Below are 24537 nucleotides of genomic sequence, written 5' to 3'. Positions count from 1 at the left end.
CAGTTCCAGCATAATTATATTTTCCCATAGGTGTAAAACGTGTCTGAATCAATAGCTTATTAAAAGAGTGTAATAAAAATTATGACCCCACAATTCTGCTATTAATATAACAATTCTGAGCCAAGAAAGCTTCTTGATCCTTCTTATGCATCTGCTGTAACACGGTACAAGAGCAGAACACTGTAAGCCAGTTTAATCCCTTCTTTTCACCCCCTAGCAATATACATTGGCCCAAGAGAGCAACACGAATTGCAAGTTTAATTTATTAATATGCAATAGTGATAATGTCAAAAGAACAATATATAAAGCCCGCACAGAACAGGATTACACGGTACATAGGGAAAAGCCTAGAGCTAATGTTTAATATAGCAAAACACAGCCAAAAATAACTTCTCATCCAAGGAGCAAAAGAGGGAGAGCTCTGCAGGTGCTGGAGCAGAGGAGTTGTGCAAGCAGCCTCTGCCTTCAAGTGCACAGCTGGACCCAGCCATCCATCCTCTGGCTGAGCTTCCTCTCTGCTGGGAGCCACAGAGATCGTGGTGCTTCCCACGAGTGCCAACTGTTGGGCAGTGGCTGAAGTTCCCAGCTACCACTTTGTCTACTTTGAAGCCTCTCACTGCTCCAGTTTAGCAGTGCACACCAGAATCAGAGCAGCAGTCACAAGCCACACAGGTGGGGAGCAAGCCACAGCAAAAGGGGAGCCTCAGAGCTCAGAGCACTTCTGCAAGTGAAGCATGAGACCAACTGTTCACTTCAGCTAAATTGTTCATTTAAGCTTGGATGAGCAAATTTTCACCAGTAGGTAAAGTACCCTGCAGCCTCAGTAGAAGTACAGCCACATTAACGTGTCACTGGCTTTGCCAGAAATGAGCAATTTGCCCAAGAGTCTCAAATCAGTAACAGTCGTGTGAGTGGAAAGCTATTCAGCCTCTTAGGGACTGGCAGGTTTCACACACTTCCTAGAATTTTCTTTCCTGCTCCTTCCCTAAAATGAACAAGGAAGGAAAAGACAAATGTGAAGGAATAAAACTCAGTACTTCTTCAGTATTACTGAGGGTTCAGTGTACAGCCAGGAGAGAGAACTCCCTCTTGGAGGACAAGTTGAGAGGGGTGAGATGGGAGATTCCCTGGCTTCCCTGTTTCCTGCTCCTTCCCTAAAATGAACAAGGAAGGAAAAGACAAATGTGAAGGAATAAAACTCAGTACTTCTTCAGTATTACTGAGGGTTCAGTGTACAGCCAGGAGAGCAGAACTCACTCTTGGAGGACAAGTTGAGAGAGGGGTGAGATGGGAGACTCCCTGGCTTCCCTGCAGGTTTCCCACTCTGCCACACATTTCTTAAGTGGTGGGATGAGGTCCAAGATCTGACCATCTATCCTGCCTGCTGCATGGCACTGTCACCTCCCTGCGCACACACACCAAAGAAACTGCAATAGCAAATAAGTACCTGGTCAAAATATGGGACATACTTGTCTCTGTTGATTGAAGAGTGTAGGTCTGGCAGCCAGGGCTCTCTTAGCTGTTGTGTCTGCAGATTCATCCCCTGTCTGATTCCACTTCCAGCCTTCCCCAGCTCTAATCTGCTTGCTGTCCTTCCCTTTGCTGGAGTTGATTGCTCCCTTCATGGTGCAGTCTGATTTAGAAGAGCCAGGTCAGCTCAGCAAAGCTGTACTGCTTGAAACTAACTCATCTCCTCTTGAATGCCACACAAGTTGCTCAGCTCTTATACAGCAATAATCTCTAAAAGTCAGGAGGAGGCTGTGGAGATGAGAAATGAGGGCAAACGAGGAAACCCAGCTCTCAGCTGAAACATCAGCAGCTGGGAAAGGCTGTGTGCCCACAGCCTGCCTCGGCTGCAGGTTGTGCATCAGAGTCCACAAGCACAGCAGGAGAAGAAAAGCCGCTGAGGTCGCCCTGCCAGCCCTTCCTGAGGAGAGGATAGATAGAGGAGGATGTTTGTAGCAGCGGTTCTTGTATGAGTTTGTTGTCTCTAAAGTTTTCTCACTGGTGTTTTTCAAGTGCCAGAGCCTGGGCAGGTTAACACAGGTCACAGCTGCCCTGTGCGGAGGTGTCACGTCATGCTGCCTGGTTTTTATACATGGGGCTTCTGTGATTTATTTGCTGCTTCTCTCAAAAGCTTTATTTCTCTCTAGTTGGCTAAATTAATGTATTTGTAGTAGTTCAAAACGGGTGACTAACAGCAGGCTGGGCCCCTGCTGAGTGGAGGAGGAGAGCTTTCCCCCTTCTGCCAGGAGAGAGGGGTCAGGAAGAGCCATGTGTCTGTCTGGCCTCTGCAGACTTTCAGGGCCTTTGTGATATTCTCCTGCTTTCCTCCTGTGGTTGCCATTACTCTGCAATTTCCTGTACTGTCATAATTTTTTTTTGAGCTTTATTTTGATACTCATTAAATCTGTGACTGTATTTTACTTTGCTCAAAGCTTCGTGTGGTGTGTGCCAGGGTTTTATCAACAATAATTAGTGCATTGGATTGACACTTACCCAAGGGAAGACCAAGGGGAGGTTTGCCCAGGGGTTTCCACATAATGTGTGGGGTAAGTGCCAGGGAAGCTGTGGGCAAGGACAGGACCGAGTCACTTGGAAGGGCAGCTGTGAATGCTGTGTTCACAGTAACACAGTCCAGATTAGGGCGAGGGCTCAGGCAGCAGAGTGATGCCCAACATCAGGCTTGTGTGCTGGGTGAAGCTGTTGCTGGACAGAAAGAGTGGTTGTTCCTGCTCCACTGACCAGAGGGACGTGAGACTGGAGACAGGTGAGTGAGTCTCACTGGCAAAGTGAGTTTTACATCAGTGAGTCCCCAGCTGTTTTCCTTCCTCCAGGAAGGAAAAATGGTTTGCACAGTTTCTGTGGTTTTAAACATCTAATTGTGTTGCATCAGTCAGATGTGGGGATATGACAGATGGGGTGAAAAAGAAATGTGTGAGACAGAAAATGAAGAAAAGTGCCATCCTGTTAGTACAAATGGTTCTGCCCTGGGCTGAAGAGGGCAGGAGACAATACAGACAAGGGCTCAACCAGAGTTGAAAGGCAAATCTGAACTAGAGGAAAAAGGAGGATTCTTCAGTAAAAGAAAAAAAAGATTAAGATCTGACCTAGATACAAAGATCATTCCCATCCTGGCCCCCATTTGCTAGGTCAGGGGAGGTAGTGAGAACAAGACATCCCTAGGACTGCTACAAAATTCTTCCAAGGTTTTTTGCCCACGTAAGGAGGCTCGCGAGGAAACACAAGGTTGCTGTGCTGCAGCACGTGTGAGCTGGAGTCTGCCTGGGCGCTGGGTCAGGTTCAGGGGGTCTGAACCTGTTCACTGTGTGTCCCCATTCCTCAGCTCCTCACAATATCAGGTAAAAGCCTACAGGCAGAGGATGGTGTGTGGAACCACAGGTGACTGTTCTGTCAGCCTGCAAGTGAGAGGCTTTTACTCAATGCTGCCTCCAGAGCAGCACCTCAGCTCCCACCGTGCTCAGGATCTGACCTCCTCAGCTCTGTTCATGTGCTTTTCCCCTGCCCTGGGAAGGGTCAGGCTCTTGTTGTTGCCCATTTCAAAATAAGGGTGTGTAGCTCAGCTGAACAATGTACCCTAATGACAAACTGCCAGTAGGTGATGAGTTTAAAAATATCAAGCAATGTGATGAGAAACAGCAGAAGAATAGAACTAGAAGTAATAAAATGAGGCTGATAAAGGAAGAGTCACCTGAAAAGTCTCCTGGGAGGTCTGCTATGCTGAGGCATGGCCTCTTGGATAAATGTGAGCCTTCCTATGAAACCATTTATAAATTATGTGAACTGTTTGCTTTTAAAAGCCTCATAGCAGAGACTGCCATCCATATCAAGTCACCTGTTAACTCTTGATATTTCCAGCCTCTTTTCTTTGCCTGTTGCCAGCACAGTACCCTGATTACATGGCTTTCTTACACTGATGAGTTATCTAGTCTTATCTGACCCAGCAAGACTTGCCGTGTGTGGAGCTTATCCACAAGAAATTTTTAAAAAACTATTGCTCAAAATTCAAACCATTTTACTTGGCCTTTGCTATTATGTTTGTATCCTGGACTTGAGGGAAAATTTTAAATGTGCTCAAAGTGACTGCTAAATTCCAGCTTAATTTTTGAAAGTGACATTCATGGTGAATTCAACCCATTTGAATTTGGGTCCATTTAAATTCTGGACGAGGCTATGATCATATATACCTTCAGGCCTGGGTCTCTGACTGTAAATGGATCCAGGCTTTTGTGCTTAAACTCTCTGGTGTGAACTGTGAAGGAAAAACATGCACATGGACACTGTTGATAAAACCTCTGGGTACTTGAGGGAGATCTGTCTCAGTAATGTTAGGGTTTTTTCATAGAAAAACATTTTACATTTGTTTTTCACTTGTCTTTAGAGACTGACAGTGAGCACAAACCCTCTCACATACAACAGGAAAATAAACCTTTTATCTGCTGTTTTTTTTAAAACATGACACACAACACTCTTCACCATTCCGGAATTAGAGAAAGCATTAATTCGATCAATTTAAGTGATGAATGCCCACAAAATGAATTTTTTTTTTTTTTTCTGGAATGATGACCTTGGGCAGATTAGAGCAGCTAGGTAAGAAATCCAGCAAGTATTTATCAAAGGCTTCTAAGACAGTGCAAACTCTAGTGAGTTCAAAAGCAAGAGACTTTCAGTCTTCATACAACTGACAGGGTCATAACGTTTCAAGAATGTCAGGAATCCATGTGGCTGTTCCATTAAACACCCCTGATTAGTGAATGTGCTGATAAACTTAGAGAGTCAGAGGTCAACATTTCGGAGCCCAAGGTACCCCAGGTATCTGAAAAAGTCTCCAGAATTCCCGTGCCTCTCATCCAGTTAACCCCTTCCATCACAGCACCCATGGATGCTAAAAATGGGAAGAGAGTGTCTCGCACACAGCATTTTCCGGACAATTCTGCAGAGATGTTGAGCTGCTCTGAAAACTATGGAAAAATTACCTCAGGCACCTCCCATGGAAGTGTTCATGACAGCTGGCTGCTCTGTGGCTTCAGCTCGAGCTCAGAGTCAGGAAATGTGTAAAACCCGCGTTGCGCTGGCTCGTCCGGCTGCCTGCCCTGGACTCTGGGTGACGCCGCGACGGCAGCGGGCTGTGCATTAAAATACCTCCAGAGCTACCACAGTGCAAACACGGCAGCGGTTTCAAAGTACTCAGGAGCAGTCACACCACCCCGTCACTGCACTGAGCTCTCCGCTCTGCTCAGGTTTTGTTGCAAGAGCTACAGCTCGTGCTCCTGCCAAGTGCCTGTGGCAGGCAATTGGGAAATCTGTGAAAATATGGGCTGTGTGCCTGGGCGCCGCTTTTGCAGGGCATTGGTTTAACTGCAGCACAATCAGGAGAGTCCCAGGAAGGCTGAATTATCCCAGCAGTTCCCCTGGGTGTTAGCCCATTTTCCAGGCAATTGCCCTAACTGGCAAGGCCCCTCCATGGAGGTTGTTTCTGCCTCAGTCTCCCAGGCAGAGATGCAGAGTTTAACTGGCCCTGCGATATATGGCTTTTCATTCCACGTGCTGATTATGAACTGCTGGAGGCACTAAGCTTTCGTGTCTGCTGAGGGCCACAGCGTGACCCCATCAGTTTCTTTGAAAATCAATAGGAAAAATGTTGGAGAATGCAAAGGAAGCAGGAACAGTCAAAGTAAAGACAAGTGATGTCCTGTAATGGCTGTAATGATTCTGAAACACGCAAGGTCACAGATAATCAGGAATCTAATTCTCCTTTGAAAGAATCTGTCAAGTTACTTCCCTGCCTCAAAAACAACTGCTGATTGATGTTATTTATGGGCTAACAAACTCATTGAAGGCAGTCTGAATGGAGGTTGTACAGCCTTTACTATCCAGGTGGAGTTAGGTAGCCTCAGCTGTAGGAAAAAAAAAAAAAAAACAGGTAAAGAGATTTTCAAAAAGTGCCAACACTGCTGCAAGCCAGAGCCACAATGCAGCTGTTCTGTTAATCAAACTCTCAACAGTTTAGGCTTGAGAGATCTCCCCATTTAGCTGCTTCACTGTGCTGCAGTTCAGAATTGTTGTGAAGTGGGGAAAAAGACCCAGGAAGGATGAAGGTGCCTTGGGACTGGCCAGAAGTGTGCAGAGAGGTCATGGCTGGGCAGGCACTGGCATGAGCCTTACAGAAGGAACCAGTATTTGGGGCTCTTTCTCTGTAGATTTCAGGTAATACCTCAGGAGGAGGATGCTGAGCTCTGCAGGCTGTATCTGGGAGGATTTTGGAGCCAGTTTTAGCAACATACACCCCAACGTGCTGCTAGAGCAGCAAAGCAGGACAATCTATATCTAACACTAAATGTTCTTCTTCTCTACCAGTTCTACCCAGCAGCTTTTTGGTTCTACTTCAAATTGTAAAGAGCAGGGACAGAGCTGTTTCTGCAGGAGTGAAGGAAAAGGTTTATCACAAGCAACTGGGTGGGTTGACAAGAGGGGCTCTTTTCCCTGGACTGTGTGTGTGCTTGGAGCTGGTGGTGAGGGAGCCATGGCACGGATCCAGATCCAAAGCAACCTCCAAACAGTAGAGATGCAAGGCAAATTTGGACTTCAGCACGAGTGTGGGTGTCAGCTCAGAATGTATAATGCAAAATCAACTCACAGCTCAAGGGCCCGCGCCACAAGCAGGGAAGCAGCAACTGCACAACTCACAAATCTTGGGATTAGGCTGGATGGCAAAGTCAGCCAGCAGAAGGAAGAGGTCATATGAACATCTCATGTAGGTATAATTTAAAAAGCATTGTAATTTTGAATTGCATTCTGAGAGGTTTCTTGTAATGAGGGGTCTTAGAGTTTGTTGGGTTGGGTTTTTTTTTTAAAGCTGGTCCTTAAATTTTTCACAGCTACTTCAACCTCAGCAAGCTCCTAGACCTGAGGGGAGATGGGTGGTCCTTCCAAAGAAACAGCAGTGCACTTGTTTCAATCATTTTAACTTCAAAGATGTGGGGTAGAGAAAGACCATAAGAAAATGTGGTTGCAGCAAGAAGGAGAGAACATATGAAAATATGTGATGAGTGAGATGTGAAACTCAGGCAGAGATGAGATTTTGGCTGGCTCCAGCTGGGTTCAGCTGGCCCTTAGCACCGAGGATTCAATGCAATTCAAAGAAGAAATTCCAAATTCCAAACACAAAAAAACCTGTTGTTCAAAATGAAGTTATTTCTGCAAAGTGACAGGCAAGGATTTACCTCAACTCTAATTTACACAACTTGGATGTTTAGAAAGCAGAGACATGAATAGTGAGATAGACAGTAAACATTGAGATGTCTAAACCCCCCTGTGTGGTTATGAATTGCAAAATACATATTTGCTCACATCCAGGTATTATTTTTTTGGCAGTAAGGTTGTTCATGGAATGCTATTTTGTTATCTAGATTTTTCTATCACTTGAACAAGACTTTGAAACTGCAAATATGGTCAAAATCCAGTGCAGGCACAGCATGGCCAGAGCACAGGAGAGTCTGTTGTGCCAGAGCAGTGACAGGACAACTGTCAACAGTCAAGATCCAATGATGTGTCGTGTGTCACGTGTGCCTGTCCCAGCAATATCCTGTTTCATCAGCATTCACCCTTTTCTGTCCCTCCTATTATTGAAAGGTGTTTTAAAGAAAAAAGTTCTTATAAAGGCACGAGCATGACTTTCACTCCAGCATGAAACACTTCAAGTGCTGGTGTTGCTCTGTATGTAGTAGACTCTGTCTCCTTCTTCCCAGCACTGAAGTATCTGGAGCCCAGATTTATAGTCAAGATTTCAGGCACATTTTTGTGGCCTCATAGTTCTTATTTAGTTTTTTAAAAGAAAAAGAAAAAAAGCTATTTTAATAGTCTGACCTGCATTTTAATAATTTCTAATGTCTGTGGTATCCATCCAGATGTGGTCTTGCCTGTCTGACCCTCCTGTCAATACTTATTAATTTCATGACAATCTTTTCAAGTGTGTTTGGAAACAAACAGGGAAAAGTTACTCTAAGGTCAAGAATGAGCCCAGGGAGGTGAAACAGGAATGATCATGCTCATTACAATAGAGAGCATGATATTTCTGCAGCTTTTTTTATCTTGCTCTTAAAGTGAGCTCTATGCATAGATCAGTAAAAGATCCCTGAAGAGGGAAGTTGCTACTTGAGTCCTGGAGGTGAGAGGAGGAACCAAGGCATGTTACTGAAGCAAATCAGTGAGTCAGTGGCAGAAGAAGGAGGACCAGGGCTTTAATCCTTTAAGGTCTTCTGATGGACAAGTGAAATATGAATGCCTCAGTCAGGGTGAGGGCTTTGACTGCCTAAATAACGGTGCATGGGAATAACCTGGGAGAAAATTGGTGTTGAAAAACTAGGGAGCCAAAAATGCAGCAGGACTGGTGAGGCTGAATGTCCACAGAGTGCAAAGTGAACTATCAGAATGGTAGTTTATTGATTTGATACGCTTACCAAATTGATGTAAACCAAAATACTAATTATTTAAACCTAGAAACTTTGTTCATTTTCTTTGAGAAAACTGGAGAAGCTGCTTATTTTGGGGTTTCATTGTTCTGCTCTGTTGGTACAACTCCAGATCTTCAAAGGAAAAGTGGAGAAATACCAGCCAGAGCTGGATGCAATAACGGATGGGGTGTCAGTAGTCCAGGATGAAGCCTGCCCCTGCTCTGTGAACAGCTGCAGTGCTGGCAAACACGGACTCTTCTCCCTGCAGTTTCTCCTGTGGAAATGAGGGTGCTTGCCACGGGGCTGGGGGTGTCTTTTTGGAGCCTTTTCAGTATGGTGAGAAGCACTTCTGAGGGCAGGGCGGCCAAGCCTGGGCTGGCAGTAGCGCAGAACCTCTGCGAGGAGGCGGCGGAGTGAGCGAGGCTCCGCGGGGCTCCGGGCTGGCCATCCCCGGGGAAACACGGCAGCTCGGAGCCGAGAGCACCGGGAGAGAGCCGGGGCAGCGGCGAGAGGGATGGCAGCCGAGGGACGGGCGACAGAGGTGGCAGCGGTGGGATATAGGTGGCAGCAGTGGGATTTGGGCGGCAGCGGTGGCATTTGGGAGGCAGCGGTGGCATTTGGGTGGCAGCGGTGGGGTTTGGGAGGCAGCGGTGGCGTTTGGGATTTGGGAGGCAGCGGTGGCGTTTGGGATTTGGGAGGCAGCGGTGGCGTTTGGGATTTGGGAGGCAGCGGTGGCGTTTGGGATTTGGGAGGCAGCGGTGGGATTTGGGATTTGGGAGGCAGCGGTGGGATTTGGGATTTGGGAGGCAGCGGTGGGATTTGGGATTTGGGAGGCAGTGCCCCCCGTCCCGCCGAGCGCGGCCGCGCCCCGGGGCTCGCGGGCGGCTCCTGCGACGGCAGCGCCCCCCAGCGGCCAGCCCGGCCCGTTCCCCGTCCCGGTCCCGGTCCCGGTCCCGCTCCGTCCCGATCCCTTCCGCGCTGCTGGGGCTGGTGCAGCTCATGCCGGAGGGCTCGGAATGGGGTGGGGCTTTCCGGGCGGTTTTCAAAGCGCTTCAAGCGACTGTGTGAGCCGGTGGCCCCGCAGGGCTCGTGGGAGTCCGGGCCGGGCTCCCTTCAGGCCGGGGCGCCTCTGTGCGCTGCCGCCACACGCCCGGTACCGGCCCTGGGGCACACCGGGACTCAGAGCATCCCTCGGCCACGTGGGGGAGAGTCCCGACTGTGCTTTCCCGGGTGAACGCAAGTTGAAATGTCATGTTTCGTTGAGCATTCAAAGAGAAAAGGAAGGTTGGGTTTTGTAGAGGGCTTTTACCAGAGGAAATTAAAAAATATGTATCTGACATATCTGAAGACTTGGTTTTAACTTGCATCCTGATTGTTCCAGATGTTCCCCAGATGTCAAAGGGAACCAGGCATTGAAACAGCAGAACACATTTGTTTTCATACGTTCTAACTTTAGTATCACCAAAGAATTAAAAGGCCTGGGTTTGTTTTGATTTTCCCTTCTGCTAACAACTTCAACGTCTATTAATTGTCTACTAATCAAATGGAAGGTGAATTAGTTCCTTTTTATTTCAGACAGCATGAGGCTGATATACATCCTGATCCTGGCTCCTTCCCAATCTCTTCTCTTTGGGTTTGTATGGTACTGAGCAGCTCTGGGAAAAGCGCTATAAATATTGGCAATGATCGATGCACAACCACGGGGGTAAAAATAGAGAGCTGACCTCTTCCACAAAGTGCTTATAAAATCCATCAACTTGGGGCTTCCCTCTTTAGCTCTTCCCTTGACAGATTTCAGGATGTGTGGAAGAATTGACGTTAACTAAAATTTAATGTGCAAAAAATGCACCTTTTCAAGAATCATTCAATTTTGTTTCCATTATCTCATCGGAGGGCAAGGAACCTGAGTGACAGACTGGGCACAGGCACAGAGATCCGTGTCGCTGGAACAGAGCATCCACAATTTGCGTGGGTGTCCTCAGAGGAGTTTGGTGATTCACGTTCTGCGCACCTGTGTGGATGAAGGAGGGGCGCGTCTGCGCACCGTACGGCGCGGTACCAGCGCTTCCCGCGGCTCGGCTTTGCACAGGGCTTCGGCAGGAAGGGCTGGCCGTGCCGATGTCCCTGTGCCGGGCCCCGCGAGTGACCGGAGAGCGCCCGGCCCGGCCCGGCCCGGCCCGGCCCGGCCCGGCGAGAGCACGGGGGCGCCGCCCTGCGCCGCCAGGGGGCGCTGCAGCGGGCGGGCGCCAGCCCCGGGAGGGGTGCGAGTGTGAGAAAGTGTGACAAAGTGTGAGAAAGTGTGTGTACATATACATATAAATATATATATATGTGTGTGTGTGGAAATGCCCGTGTTTGCGTGTATCTGTATCAGTGTGTATATGTGTGTGTGGCTGTATGTGTGTAAATGTGTGTGTGTCCACATATGTCTGTGTGTGCCGTGTGTCCACATGTGCCTGTGTATGTCTGTGTGTGTGTGTCCGTACATGTGCCTGTGTGTGTATGTCTGTGTGTCCGTGTGTCCGCACATGTGCCTCTGTGTGTGTATGTCTGTGTGTGTGTCCGTGTGTCCGTACATGTGCCTGTGTGTGTATGTCTGTGTGTCCGTGTGTCCGCACATGTGCCTCTGTGTGTGTATGTCTGTGTGTGTGTCCGTGTGTCCGTACATGTGCCTGTGTGTGTATGTCTGTGTGTCCGTGTGTGTATGTGTGTGTCCATGTGTCCGCACATGTGCCTGTGTATGTCTGTGTCCGTGTGTCCGTATGTCCGCACATGTGCCTGTGTGTGTGTATGTCTGTCCGTGTGTGTACGTCTGTGTGTCTGTCCGTGTGTGTATGTCTGTGTGTCCCGCGCCCGCCCGCGCCGCCGCAGCCCTGCGGAGCCGCCCGCGCCTTCCGGCGCCGTGACCCGGCAGTGACGCGGCCATGGCCGCCCGCTGAGGCGCGGAGCGCGGCCGAGCCGGCGGAGCGGGGTGGCGGCGGCTCCTCGGCGGCGGCGCTGTGTGCTTGGCGCTCGGGTGGAAGCGGGTGCGGCCGGGCCCTCGGCCGCGGGGCTGCGGGTGCCGCCGTGCCCGGGAGCGGGCGGGCTGAGCGGCGCTCCGTCCCCTCAGGCGCGGGAGCCGCCGCGCCCCAGCTCCGCCGGCCCGTGCCCGCGGCTCCGCGCCGCAGCGGCCGAAGATGAGGACCGTGCTCATGGTGGCCGAGAAGCCGTCCCTGGCGCAGTCCATCGCCAAGATCCTCTCGAGAGGTAGGGGAGGCGGGGCGGGTGCCCCGGTGCCGAGCCGGCGGCACCGGGAGCGCTCTGGCGGCACGGCCGGAGCGCGGGGCTGTGTGCGAGCTGCCGGCGCCGCTGTCGGTGCATGAGGGTCAGAAACACCCTGGGCAGTGGCTTGCTTGTCTTGGGGCCGGAGCCTCCTGGGAGCGGTGCCTTGGGACAGCTTCATAAAAGAACGGCATGTCCCATCACGTTCTGATTGTTTGTATGGATCCCTGTTTAATCCATAAATAAAGGAAACTAGTTTCAATATTTGGTGTAGCTCTAGAATGCCTTAGCGCATACGGTGTCTGGAAAGTGCTGATCGAGTAGCAAGTGGCTGTTCTGAGATTTTTGAAGTAGAAGTTTCATAAATCTGGAAAATAAATTGATTATAAGTGTGTGATCTAGAAAACTAGCTATATTTTGGTAAGATTTCATGGTAGGAGGGAAGGGCTGGTGAAGATAATTAATAGTTTAATTTGAAGATGGAATATACTTTAGGAAAGCCCTGAATTGATAGTTAATGAAATAAAAGCTTGATCAATGAGTAGAGTTTTGTGATCAGGAAGACCCTAGCTGTAAGATCTACGGAAAGGGGGATGTAATTTCACACAAAACCATTTGTTTCAGCAGCCGGGGTTTTTTACCTCATTAATATTTATGATCCTGTTTTCACAGGGAACATGTCCTCTCGCAAGGGCCTCAACGGTGCGTGCTCTGTGCACGAGTACACCGGCTCCTTCATAGGACAGAGTGCCCACTTCAAGATGACATCGGTGTGCGGTCACGTCATGACTTTGGATTTCATAGGTATTTGCCTGCTCATCAGATGTTTTAATAGAGCTGCCAGGTCCTTCAGAAAAAGCTGAGGTCCCTTGGTATACAGCAAAGCAAGATGTGTTACTGTAGAAAATTTTCCATACAAATTTCGAAAGCCGAGTGCTTTGCAAAGTAAAGCTGTTTGTTTTATAAAGATTTCTTCAGAGCTCCACTTAATATACTTCTGCTTTTCAGGAAAGTATAACAGCTGGGACAAAGTGGATCCAGCAGAACTTTTTAGTAAAGCTCCCACGGAAAAGAAAGAAGCTAATCCCAAACTGACCATGGTGAAGTTTTTACAGGTATTCTTTCTTATGAGTAGTATTTAGACTTATCATTTTCTATGTTCCTAAATAAGAATTCCTCCAGAGAGTAGCTCTTTGTCACAGTTAGATCAATTTTATTAACATAGTAGAAATAAATTTTTTTGCCTGTTCTTACACTGTCTGCAATCTTTGTTAAATTCATTTTTCCCATTGCCTTCTGAGTTTTTTGATATCCTGCTTCTCAGAATTGGATGCAAGCTTAGCTCTAACAGCAAGTGCAAGGCACAGCTTATAAATGCCTTCTTTGAAATAAGTCTGTGTTGGTTACTGTTCACACTTCACACACCTGCTGAAACCAGAAAAATAAATATATAGGTAGGGAGGGGGGAGGTGATTTTTTGAGTTGCTGAAGAACTGTGCTAATTTTTCTCACAGGTGGAGGGAAGAGGCTGTGATTGTATTGTCCTATGGTTGGATTGTGATAAGGAAGGAGAAAACATCTGTTTTGAAGTAAGGTTTCCATTTTTAAGACTCACAATACCATAATATATGTCTGACAATACTACTAATGCATTGTTTTATGAATACAGAGTAAAATTCAAACTAAAGTTGAATAAAGTTTTAAAGGCATAGAGGGCCTTGGTGGAAAAACTCACATGCTTTGAACTCTGTAAGACATCAGTTAAAGAGTATAAATAAATTTCAGAGGTGTTGCTCATTTCAAAAGAGCAATCAAGCCTCTTAAATGTTAGAACATTCCAGTGCTTCAAGAATTGATCTGTATTCCACAGCTGGAGTAGTTATTTTTATGTCCTTATAAAACTTAATGTCTGTTATCTTTTGTTTATTAAGCAAGTGGATGCCTTAGAGCACAGAAGCTGCTTGCTAAGTGTAGGCATACTGCAGAAATTTGGCCTCTGCACATGAGCAGCATAGAACAAAAACTTTTCTTGCTTTATTTTTTTTTAACATCCTATTCCCAGAAGTCTACATGAAGAGTATTTGTTTGGAGATTTTCTTTAGATTAAAAAAACACATTTTATGAAGTGATTGTTTTAAGTTCTTTACATATCCCTGTGTCATTACTTGTGCCTTAGCAATGAGGAGAATAAACCCAGACAGCCACTGGTACATGCTCACCAAAAGGTGCTGCAGCTGCACTGGTGAATGTCTTTGCCCTTAGCCAAAAGTACTGACTTGCTCCTAGGAGTTGCTGTGTAGTAGATAAACCCTTCAGTTTTGTTAATTCTTCATATGCTTTTGAGTGGATGGACAAATACTCCTCTGGCTTATCAGTTAATGTATTGGCATGACATCTTGCTGAATTAAGAAAGCAGTGACACAGAAATGAATATTTTGTGGAGAGTGGTTTTTTTTATCTTTAGAGAGAAAGCCTTTATCTTTCAAATGCTCTTTAACTATGCTTCTGATTTTCCTTAGGTTCTTGATGCTGTTCTTCCTGTCATGAACAAGCCCCGTGGCACGGAGAGGACGATTTACAGAGCTAAATTCAGTTCCATCACCGACACAGACATCTGCAATGCCATGAATCACTTGGGAGAGCCCAATCGCAACGAAGCTCTGTCCGTGGATGCCCGCCAGGAGCTGGATCTGAGGATTGGCTGTGCCTTCACAAGGTGACAGCAGCACAGCCTGCAGACGGTTTTGTAAAGGTTCAGGAGCTCGTGGCTTAACCCCAGCCAAGCCCCACACTGCCTCCCCACTCCTGGGGTGGGGGAGAGTACTGGATGGGTAGAAGTGGGAATAGTCATGCCTTGATATAAAGACAGTTTAATAGGTAAACACACAAGCAAAGCAAAATGAGGAATTAATTCAGCACTTCTCAGGGGCAGGCAGGTGTTCAGACATCCCCAGGAAAGCTGGGTTCCATCACCCATTATGTTTACTTGGGAAAATAAATACCATCACCTCAAGTGTTCTCCCCCTTCCTCCTTATTCCCCCAGCTTTATATGCTGACCATGATGTCACATGATCTGGAATATCCCTTTGGTTATTCAGCTGGGATCAGCTGTCCTGGCTGTGTCCCCTCCCAGCTCCTTGTGAAGCTGTAATTTCTCAGAACGCTCTTTTCCTAATGCCTGAATGATTTTATATATTACTCATATTTTGTGCATGTATGATGACAAAAGCTTCTGCTTTTCATGGGAATGAGGATATTAATGTGTACATTTCTCATTTGTATTTCCCCCTTCTCCTTCTCTTAGGTTCCAGACTAAATATTTTCAGGGGAAATACGGGAATTTAGACAGCTCCCTCATCTCCTTTGGGCCATGTCAGACCCCAACACTTGGATTCTGTGTTGAGAGGCATGACAAAATCCAGTCGTTTAAGCCTGAGACTTACTGGGTGTTGCAAGCTAAAGTAAGTTTTACAGTACTTGATTTTACAAAAGAAATGCATTTGTATTTTGTTCATTCATAATTTCTTAGCTGCTGACAAGAATTCACAATGCCTATAGTTTACTCATGTGTTCTCATTCTGTTCACATGTGTGTCACCACTCTCAAGAACAGATTCCAGGATGTCAGTTTTGCATTAGAGTGCTTATTGTCTGCTGCTTATAAGAATTCTTCAGTGCTAATCATCTAAGCTTAGATTCTGCCAAAAAAACTACTTAAAATGGTGCTCTTTTGTTCCCTGGGGTCCTTGGACTGACTGTTGTTAATTTGAATCCAGGAATTAATTAGCCTGCCAACAAACATTGGCATTGCTGAGTATTGGAATTTCAAAGCAAATAAAATGCTCATTGTGTTAATTGGCAATTGAGTCCTCAGAGTACTTTGGCAGCTTAGAGTAGTTTTACAGCCTCACTGCTGTCCAAGCTTTGAGAGCAAACCAACAGGATTTTATGGCTTGTGATCACAAGGATTTTTTAAGCAAATGAGGGATTCATGGTAAAAAGTTGCCATTTTTGTATTCTAAAAGTAAAAAAAGGTGAAATCTAGCATCTGCTGTCATCTGTTGTGATGTGTCTTGTGTGTCATGCTAGGAAACACTTGGTGCTCTTTACAGAGGGGTTTGTGTTGGTCACTTCATACTAATTTTTGTACATGGAGCTGAAAACATGACCTAGTTACAGTTTAATAGAAAAGATTGATTCTGCTAGATCAAAATGGTAAACTTTGAATTTCTGCCTATTTCAGTCTTTACTGTTCCCAGCACTAAGCAAGGACAGTATTTCAGTTCAGTCAGGAATAGTTCTGGTCATTCCCCAGACCCCAGAACTCCAAGTGCTCCATCCTTCACTAAAGCCCCCCAAAAAAGAGCACAACTGCATGTATTAGCACTGGTGTCCTGGTGTGGATTTGTCTTAAATTTGTTCTAACAAATCCTATATGTCCTAGGAGTTGCTTGCTGGACTCTTGTTGGGAATATGCATATGCATTCTTAGACTTCAAGGAGTAGAGTTGGTGGGAATGAATTTTTTTTTTTTTTTTTTTTTTTGTCCAATAGGTGAATCCTGAAAAAGAAAGTTCTCTGACTTTGGATTGGGATAGAGTGAGGGTGTTTGATCGTGAGGTTGCTCAAATGTTCCTGAATATAACAAAGATGGCAAGAGAAGCAAAGGTAAGAATATTTACCAAGTGCCAGTAGATCCATATTTCATATAAAGGAAATACAATTTAATATTTTATTTGCTGCATATTGAGGCTTTCGGTTGTTTTTGTTAAAGAGTGTAGAATATCTGTATTTTGGTTTTTACTTCATTCAGCTTTGTGTGAATGAGAGTAAAAGGCAAGAGATTTTTTTGTTGTAGATTGTACTGTGCTAGTGTGATCATCTCAGCAGAAGCCTCTTCTTAGTATTGACTTTGTGACTTTTGAAATACTCATCACTCATGATAGGAACTCTTCATTACTAAACCTGTTAGGAAATACTGTTCAGATGTCTCCAAGCAGACCTCTTATTTCCCATGAGATATTGAATAAATCGGAATTTAATTATGTGGAGGGCAATATTCCTGCAGTTAAATATTTAATCATGTATAGTACAGTCTTTTTAGCCAATTAATTTATACTCTGCTCTGTTCAATACTTGTTTAACAGTGTGTTTGGATTTAAGTGCTTATAGACATCAAGGTTCAAAGATTGCTTGAAGCTTTAAAAAATCTGCATTCTTATAGATAGGTCTGTTGCTTGGAATGAGCACTAAATCCTTGTAGCACTGAAAGTAGCTGCAGCTGAGGTAAGTGGGAAGCAAGGACAGCAATAAGCTGCCTTGCTGTGTTCCCAGTTAGTTACAGACCTGATCTAGTCCTGGCACAAAGGGACTTTCAGACTTTACTTTTAGAACTTGATAAAATTATCTCCAGTCAGATTTTCTGAAGTAAAAATATACTGGTGGTTACTGTTTTAAGAGAACAAAGCAGATATGATAAGAATAGACAATGGTAAGTATGATACATATTTATAGACATGATTAAAATTATGCATTTACCAAATGTCAGAAGTTTTACTGTGAAAATGCTCTTTTCTAGGTAGAATCTGTGAGTAAAAAAGAGAAGGTGAAGCAGAGACCACTGGCTCTGAATACAGTAGAAATGCTCCGAGTGGCCAGTGCTGCTTTAGGTAGGTACACAAGTTCAGATTTTCACACTGTCTAAAGCAAAATATTTTGGCCTCTCAAACAAAACAAATAATACATTGTTTTGGGCAAAGAATCAAGTTTAGAAAGCTGCTTGTCAAAAGTGAAATGTTTGGCAAGATCAAGGTGACAAAAGTTGTATGGAAAGGACAAATCATAATTTATTTAAATACTTGGGTGAGGTTTACATCCAGGTGCAGCAAACCATAATCACAGGGATGTGTATATGATTTTTGTTTTCTCCTGTCCCCTCTCAGGAATGGGTCCCCAACATGCCATGCAAATAGCAGAACGTCTTTACACTCAGGGTTATATCAGCTACCCTCGAACAGAAACTACCCATTACCCAGAAAACTTTGACCTGAAAGGATGTTTGAGACAACAAGCCAATAACCCTTACTGGGCAGAAACTGTGAGTACCTGAAGCCAAGCTGTACTATCATTCTCTAGTCTGTTTCAAACTAGATCTTGCTTGGTGTATTATGACCTACAGGCCTTTAGAAACTTTAAATATCTCTAGTTTCTTTTATTTATGTTGTATTGTTATGGATTTGATGTGAGTAAGCCATTTCTTTGTTCACCCAGGTAAAAGTATTGCTATCAGAAGGTATCAATCGTCCAAGGAAAGGCCATGATGCAGGAGACCATCCTCCCATCACCCCAATGAGAGCTGCAACAGAAGCAGAATTAGGTACAGGCAAATTCAGTGGTATTGGGACACTGTGTGAGGAAATCAGTCCCTTGAGGTGTAAGGTGCCAGTTTCAAATGACTGAGTTTCAACAGAAAATCAAATTATTTGAATAGCAAGAAGTGAAGAGAGGCAAACTTGATCCTCACTGAAACTTCTGGTGACAGTGAAGTTCAGAGCTGCTTCAGCAATTGATCCTTGGGACTATAGTACTGCCAAGAAAAAGAAAACAACTTAATGCCTGTGTTTCTAGGAGAAATTTGTCCCAGAATAGTAGCTTCCAAGTACTGAAATTTGATAATATTTTGTGGCTGAGGTGTTGTTTCTCCCCAGGTGGAGACGGGTGGCGATTGTACGAGTACATAACTCGGCACTTCATTGCCACTGTCAGTGCTGACTGCAAGTACCTGCAAACCACCATTTCCTTCAGTATTGGCCCTGAAAGATTTACCTGCGTTGGAAAGGTGGTAACTTCACCAGGTAAGACAAATCAGAAGAAAGTATTAGCTGCAGATTAATTTTTGTCCCAATAATACGCTGAATGGATATGAAAGTGAAGCTTTGGGGACAAGTGCAATTGTGAAGAATTTTTTGAGCTCTCAAAACCAGAGGCCAAATCTTGTCCTAATTTTCATACTTCAGTTATGATAAAAAAGTGTTATTTTTCATGTAGTAGTCTCAAAGATTTAATGCCACATTTGCCAATGTGAAGACCAGTCTTTTTACAAACAGTAAATGCCTTTTGGGGGATAAATTATACAAAGGCAGTTTTTTCTTGGGCATCTGTAAAAACAGTGTAGCAGCACTACTGAGACTTTTATGGTAAACTGGCAAGTAGTTTGTTTCTTTACCTACAGGGTTCACAGAAATTATGCCATGGCACAGCATCCCATTAGAAGAGAGCCTTCCCCACTGTGAGAAAGGAGATCTTTTTCCAATTGGTGAAATAAAGTTGCTGGAAAAGCAAACCAGCCCTCCTGATTACCTGACAGAAGCAGAACTGATCACTCTGATGGAAAAGCATGGCATTGGTAGGAACTTGCATAACTTAATTTTGTTCTGCAGTACATCCACCAAGAGTGCAGAGTCTGAGTCACTCCTCTGCGCTGTCTCTGTCAGTGATGAGCTCTCAGTATTCATTTGGATGTGTACAGTGATCATCTCTTCCCCTTTAAACCACCATGCCCATAGCTCCCCTCAGCAGATGGTAGATTGTTTCTTCCCCCACGTTCCTTTCCCTTTCTTATGCTTGTTTTGAGTAGTTTCTGGTTTCTGGCCAAACGTTTCTGGCCAAAGCAGTATCCTTTCATAACACATTCCTGTCACTTCTCTGTCAGAAAGAACTGATGTGTGGAAGGAAGCACCTCCTCATTCTTAGGAATGATTTCTTGTCTTCACAGCTTGCTTTAGCTTTGCTCTCTTCAGTAATCCTTCTGTATCTTATTATACAATTTACCACAATTCTACTTTTCTTTATCAGTCTGACTTGTTTCTTTTAATGTATTTTCATTAATTTGTCCTGTCAGAGCAAACACAGTCTCTTACTCTACTGTGTTTTTCCAGAGTAAGTAACTTGTGAGAATAGGTGTCTTCTCAATAGTAATTCCTTGAAAGAGATGAAAGGATTGAGGTTAAACCATATGTTTCAGACTTTTCAGAATTGCAAAGGAACGTCAGAGTTACTAGAGAGGGAGAAGTTATGCACTGGAAGTTGGGTAACAGTAAGAAGGGATCTGAATTGAAGCAGTCTTAGGAGCCCTGTAATTTGACATTAAACCAGAGAAGCCAGACACAAGTCATTTGATGGAAACTCTTTTTTGTTCAGGGTGGATATATTGTTTTCCTTTGTGTGGCAGGAACTGATGCCAGTATTCCAGTCCACATTAACAACATTTGCCAGCGAAACTATGTCACAGTGGAGAGTGGGCGAAGACTAAAGCCTACAAACCTTGGCATTGTTCTGGTTCACGGTTATTACAAAATAGGTCAGTTAAATGCTCTTCCCTTTCCATCTTCTTCCCTCCCTTTCCCTTTACTATATCAAAGGCTGATGTCTAAGTACCATTTCTGTCTCAAATAATGCTTATTTTGATGTCAGTTTATGTATGAATGGTTTCCTACCTCAGTTTTTGACCTTTCATTGCTGCTGTCTCTGGTTTCCTGTTAGATGCAGAACTGGTTCTTCCTACAATCCGCAGTGCTGTAGAGAAGCAACTCAACTTAATAGCTCTGGGTAAAGCAAATTATCATCAGGTCCTGGAGCACACCCTTGACATTTTCAAAAGGAAATTTCACTATTTTGTGGATTCTATTGCAGGTAAAACTTTCTACATGTGAATTTCCCCACAATTACTTAGTTGTTGCATAGAAAATACTTACATATTAGACTCCTTTCAGAGGTTTAGGCTTTCTGAAAAGTTGTGCCAGGACTGGAAGTTTCCAGCGAAATTAATTTGCTCTCCAAAGGGAGATGGACTGAATCATGTCTCCAAAACTCTACTTCAAGTTTATTTTGTGCCTGTGCAGTGGTGAGTTTTTGAAAACTTGAGATTAGCTGAACCAGTATGCTTGTGCATGCTCAGTGCAAAATGCTTTGTATTTGTCTTTGTAGACAAGGAAGAGCATTGTGAGTAAAATACTTTAATTCTCACTTCTTCACAGGTCTAGAGATGATTTTGTGCAAACTTTCCTCTTAAGAACTAGAATTCTAATCTAAGTGTGATTATTCCTTTTGCAGGTATGGATGAACTGATGGAAGTGTCTTTTTCACCCTTGGCTGCCACAGGCAAACCCCTTTCCCGCTGTGGTAAATGCCATCGTTTCATGAAGTATATTCAGGTCAGTTTACCTCGTACTTGGAATTGGAATTTCACTTGCTGGGGGGCATTGAGTATAAACTTCTTTTCTGTTATTGAACTTTGGTTCAAATGTGGTCATCATGAATGCCTTTCTAAAACAAAAAGGCTGATAGGGTTTTGCTTTGGGGAACAAACCAGAGAGCAGCTCCAGCTGGGGTTACCACAGGTTTTAAGCTCTGTTGACCCTGCAGTTGCTCAGGAGATTTGTGTTCTGTTTCCAGGCCAAGCCGAGTCGCCTGCACTGCTCTCACTGTGATGACACCTACAGTCTCCCCCAGAATGGTACCATTAAACTCTACAAGGAGTTGCGTTGTCCCCTGGATGACTTTGAGCTGGTGCTGTGGTCGTCTGGATCCAGAGGAAAGAGCTATCCATTGTGTCCATACTGTTACAACCATCCTCCCTTCAGGGACATGAAAAAAGGTAGGAGTTGTGCAAACATGCAGGCATCATCCTCACTTGACATAAATTAGGTATAGTCTGGACAATGGGCTTTTTAGGAGTTTTTAAATCAGTATAAAGTGCTGTTCAAATTAGGCTGTAGATCCCTAAAATTCACATTAAACTTACTGACTAAAATGTATTAGTTAACAAATTTTTGAAGGGTTTTTTTTTCATAGAAGAAGTAAGAAAATAATTTACTTGCATGCACTGTAGGTGACCTTCACAACACTCAGCATGCAGTGAAAGACACCAAGATACTGATGCCTTGCAAATTTGAGTAGGCTTGGATAGGAGTATAAACAAAGACCAGGTCTTGGGAATGTTCTGATAGAGATAAATGGTGTGTTAAAAGCTGTTGAAGGATATTAGAAGAGATAGAAGTTGCAGTTAGTTTAGTAACTGAGGGACTGAAACGTAGAGTAGTGCACTGAAGCTTTTCAGCATCTTTTTATTACCATCTTTTAATTAAAAATATCTTGGACCAACAGTGAGTAGTTCAAGTATAAAATAACAGTTAGGCAGGAGCCATACATTTAATTGAAAACGTAATGAGTTTTCATCACTAATCTGTCTAAACTGCCTGTACTGTACAGTGGCAATTCTGAAAACCATTATAGGAAAATTTTTCAGCAGGGGATTATTCTGAAACTGTGAAGAGGCAAGTTGCCATTTTGGGAGCAGTTCCATTCTTCAGTGATTTAGAAAATCTACATTATACTCAAGTGTCTCTGGCTTCTGTGTCTCACTTCCTTCAGACTGGGTAGAGTGAGTAGTGAGATAAAGGGCGGTGTGGTTTCCCTCTTCTTCCCCAGGAATGGGCTGTAACGAGTGCACCCACCCCACGTGCCAGCATTCCCTCAGCATGCTGGGAATTGGGCAGTGCGTGGAGTGCGAGAACGGGGTCCTGGTGCTGGACTCGACGTCGGGTCCCAAGTGGAAGATGGCCTGCAACAAATGCAACGTGATCGTGCACTTCTTCGAGAACGCCCACAAGGTCCGGGTGTCGCCCGAGACGTGCGACCTGTGCGAGGCGGCGCTCGTGGACGTGGATTTTAACAAAGCCAAGTCGCCCTTGCCCGGCGATGAGACCCAGCATTCAGGCTGCGTGTTCTGTGACCCCGTGTTTCAGGATCTGGTGGAGCTGAAACACGCGGCCATGAGGCACCCCATGCACCGTGGGGGACAAGGGAAGCGGCAAGGGCGGGGAAGGGGCAAAGGCCGGAGACCTGGAGGAAGGCTCAACCCAAAGAAACCCAAGGACAAAATGGCAGCTCTGGCTGCTTACTTTGTATAATGGCTACACAACAGGAAAATAAACTTCTTATAAAAATGTGTTTGAGTTAATTTTTTAAGGATCTCTGATGTTTCACTGCTTTCCTGTTCTTAGGACAGTTAAAGACCTTAGGTTGCTCCCAAAACAAACTATTCTGGATGATCTGTCAGTAACTGAGTAAGCCTTTAAGCTTTTAACTGGGATTCATTGATACAATTAGAGCTCACAAAAAGTAAGGAGACTCAAGAAGTCGACTTGGACTGTTAACTCTGGCTAATATAAAGGAAATGGAATTTGTCTCTTCGACATTTTTGGGGCCTTTGTCAGCAATGCAAGTGCCAGGAATATAAGAACTGATTAAGATCAGTGTTATGCTGCCATAGTCTTTAAGTGTGACATGAGACTTGCTTCGTCTGACTTTGAATCTTCAAAAATAAATTATTAGTAGCTGTCAGATTTTTAAATTACATCTGCAACAGCAAGAGCACTGCTTCAAGTCTGTCATTCTGCTGCATAAGTGAATAATGCCAACAGACATACAAAATGGAAATTATAAATGTGAAGGGGAATCACTGCTCTGCCTTGAGCAGTGATTCCCAAATTATGGCCTGCACAGACAAGTTAGTATCTCACAGTCAATGGGATCCAGTTAAATGAGACCTCCTCCTGCTGCTGGAAGACAGATTGAGTATCCATGCTGGTTTATTCCTCTGTGGTCACACAGCAGATCATGTCTGACAAAGTACAGTTTGTGCTGTCTGTTCCCTGAGTTGTCATTTCAGTGTTGGTTAGTTTTGGTGTCCTCGTGCTTTCCTGTGGAGCTGTATCTAACCACTGCAGCACTGGGTGCCACATTGCAAAATCTCATGGTACAAATGTATAATACTCTCTCCTTTCCTTCCATGGGCTCATGGCTGAGCATGTCTGGTCATCTGGTCAAGTACAGTTTGTGTCATCTATAGCCCCAAAACAGTTTCAGCACCAGTTGTGGTCAGACGGGAGGTGCAAAGGCTGCTGCATTTCAACACAGAATGTGCAGAGAGTGACCTGCCATGGGATGCACTGGCAACAGAGGAAAAACAAGTCCCTACAAAGGTAATTTATAACTCTGCTGTTTTAGTTGGCACAGTGTGTGCATTTAGTGAACCAGAGAACACAGCCCAAATACCACAGCACCACGTCTGTTCCTCTGATCAAATGTTTGTTTATACACTTACAGCTCAAACATGAACTATGTTTTACAGTACTGCTTAGAAGATCCAGCCACAGGTAGATTTTTTTTTTCTATAGTTCTTTTAGTTATTTTTGGTAAAAGCAGGCTGGAGCAAATAGCTTCTTTTCATGAAGAACTACAACATTGTTTTAAAAATCAAGTTGCTGTGGTGCCTCGGAGTCATAGGTCTTGGCACAAACTACAAAAGCTTCCAGGGTGCTTGTACTGATTCAGTTCAAGTCCTCTGTTAGCTGTGGCCTGGTTTGTACACCAGGAGCTGCCCTGAACATACCTGTGTGCCCAGCTGGCTGCTGCTGCTGGCTGGGAATTCTGTGATGCTTGGAGATGATCCTGGAACTGCGGGAAACCTGTCATTGATCATTCTCCATGGCTTCTCAGCCGAGTAGGAATGCTTTCCTCTTCCTCCAAGCATGGCTTTTACTTTGGTTATTTGCAGACAAACTTTTGGTTGTAAAATCTCTTTGCACCCTTCCCATTTACATGTATCTCTGTGTGTAATTTGTCAGGGTGTGTAATTCTTCATAATCTAATGTAGAGTAAGTATTTTAGAATAGAAAAGCCACTCACCTGGGTCAGTACTCACCTTGAGTACTGTGTGCAGTTTTGGGCACCACAATGTA

The 24537-nt window shown here is 44.7% G+C and overlaps 1 protein-coding gene across 1 annotated transcript; it reads left to right on the top strand.

Annotated features, from left to right (window-relative positions):
* The first annotated feature begins 11393 nt into the window (after positions 1-11393).
* Positions 11394-22740, top strand: TOP3B (DNA topoisomerase III beta). Its single transcript, XM_041410344.1, has 17 exons — positions 11394-11720; positions 12408-12539; positions 12744-12850; positions 13250-13324; positions 14255-14451; positions 15041-15197; positions 16289-16402; positions 17313-17403; positions 17677-17831; positions 18005-18110; positions 18442-18588; positions 18966-19139; positions 19965-20093; positions 20276-20425; positions 20846-20946; positions 21188-21389; positions 22223-22740. The coding sequence occupies exons 1-17, from the start codon at positions 11651-11653 to the stop codon at positions 22702-22704; spliced, it is 2589 nt and encodes an 862-aa protein (XP_041266278.1). The 5' UTR covers positions 11394-11650; the 3' UTR covers positions 22705-22740.
* Positions 22741-24537: the final 1797 nt, after the last annotated feature.

The sequence above is a fragment of the Onychostruthus taczanowskii genome, unplaced genomic scaffold (genome assembly GCF_017590055.1).
Source record: "Onychostruthus taczanowskii isolate IOZ18803 unplaced genomic scaffold, ASM1759005v1 scaffold32, whole genome shotgun sequence".
NCBI classification, from domain to species: Eukaryota; Metazoa; Chordata; class Aves; order Passeriformes; family Passeridae; genus Onychostruthus; species Onychostruthus taczanowskii.
This window is presented reverse-complemented; position numbering and strand designations above follow the sequence as displayed.

Coding starts and splice junctions, on each gene's coding strand:
- TOP3B (XM_041410344.1), top strand. CDS start 11,651: ATGAGGACCGTGCTCATGGTGGCCGAGAAGCCGTCCCTGGCGCAGTCC. Junction 12,540..12,743: donor CATGACTTTGGATTTCATAG/GTATTTGCCTGC, acceptor TCTGCTTTTCAG/GAAAGTATAACAGCTGGGAC. Junction 20,094..20,275: donor TCACGGTTATTACAAAATAG/GTCAGTTAAATG, acceptor GTTTCCTGTTAG/ATGCAGAACTGGTTCTTCCT.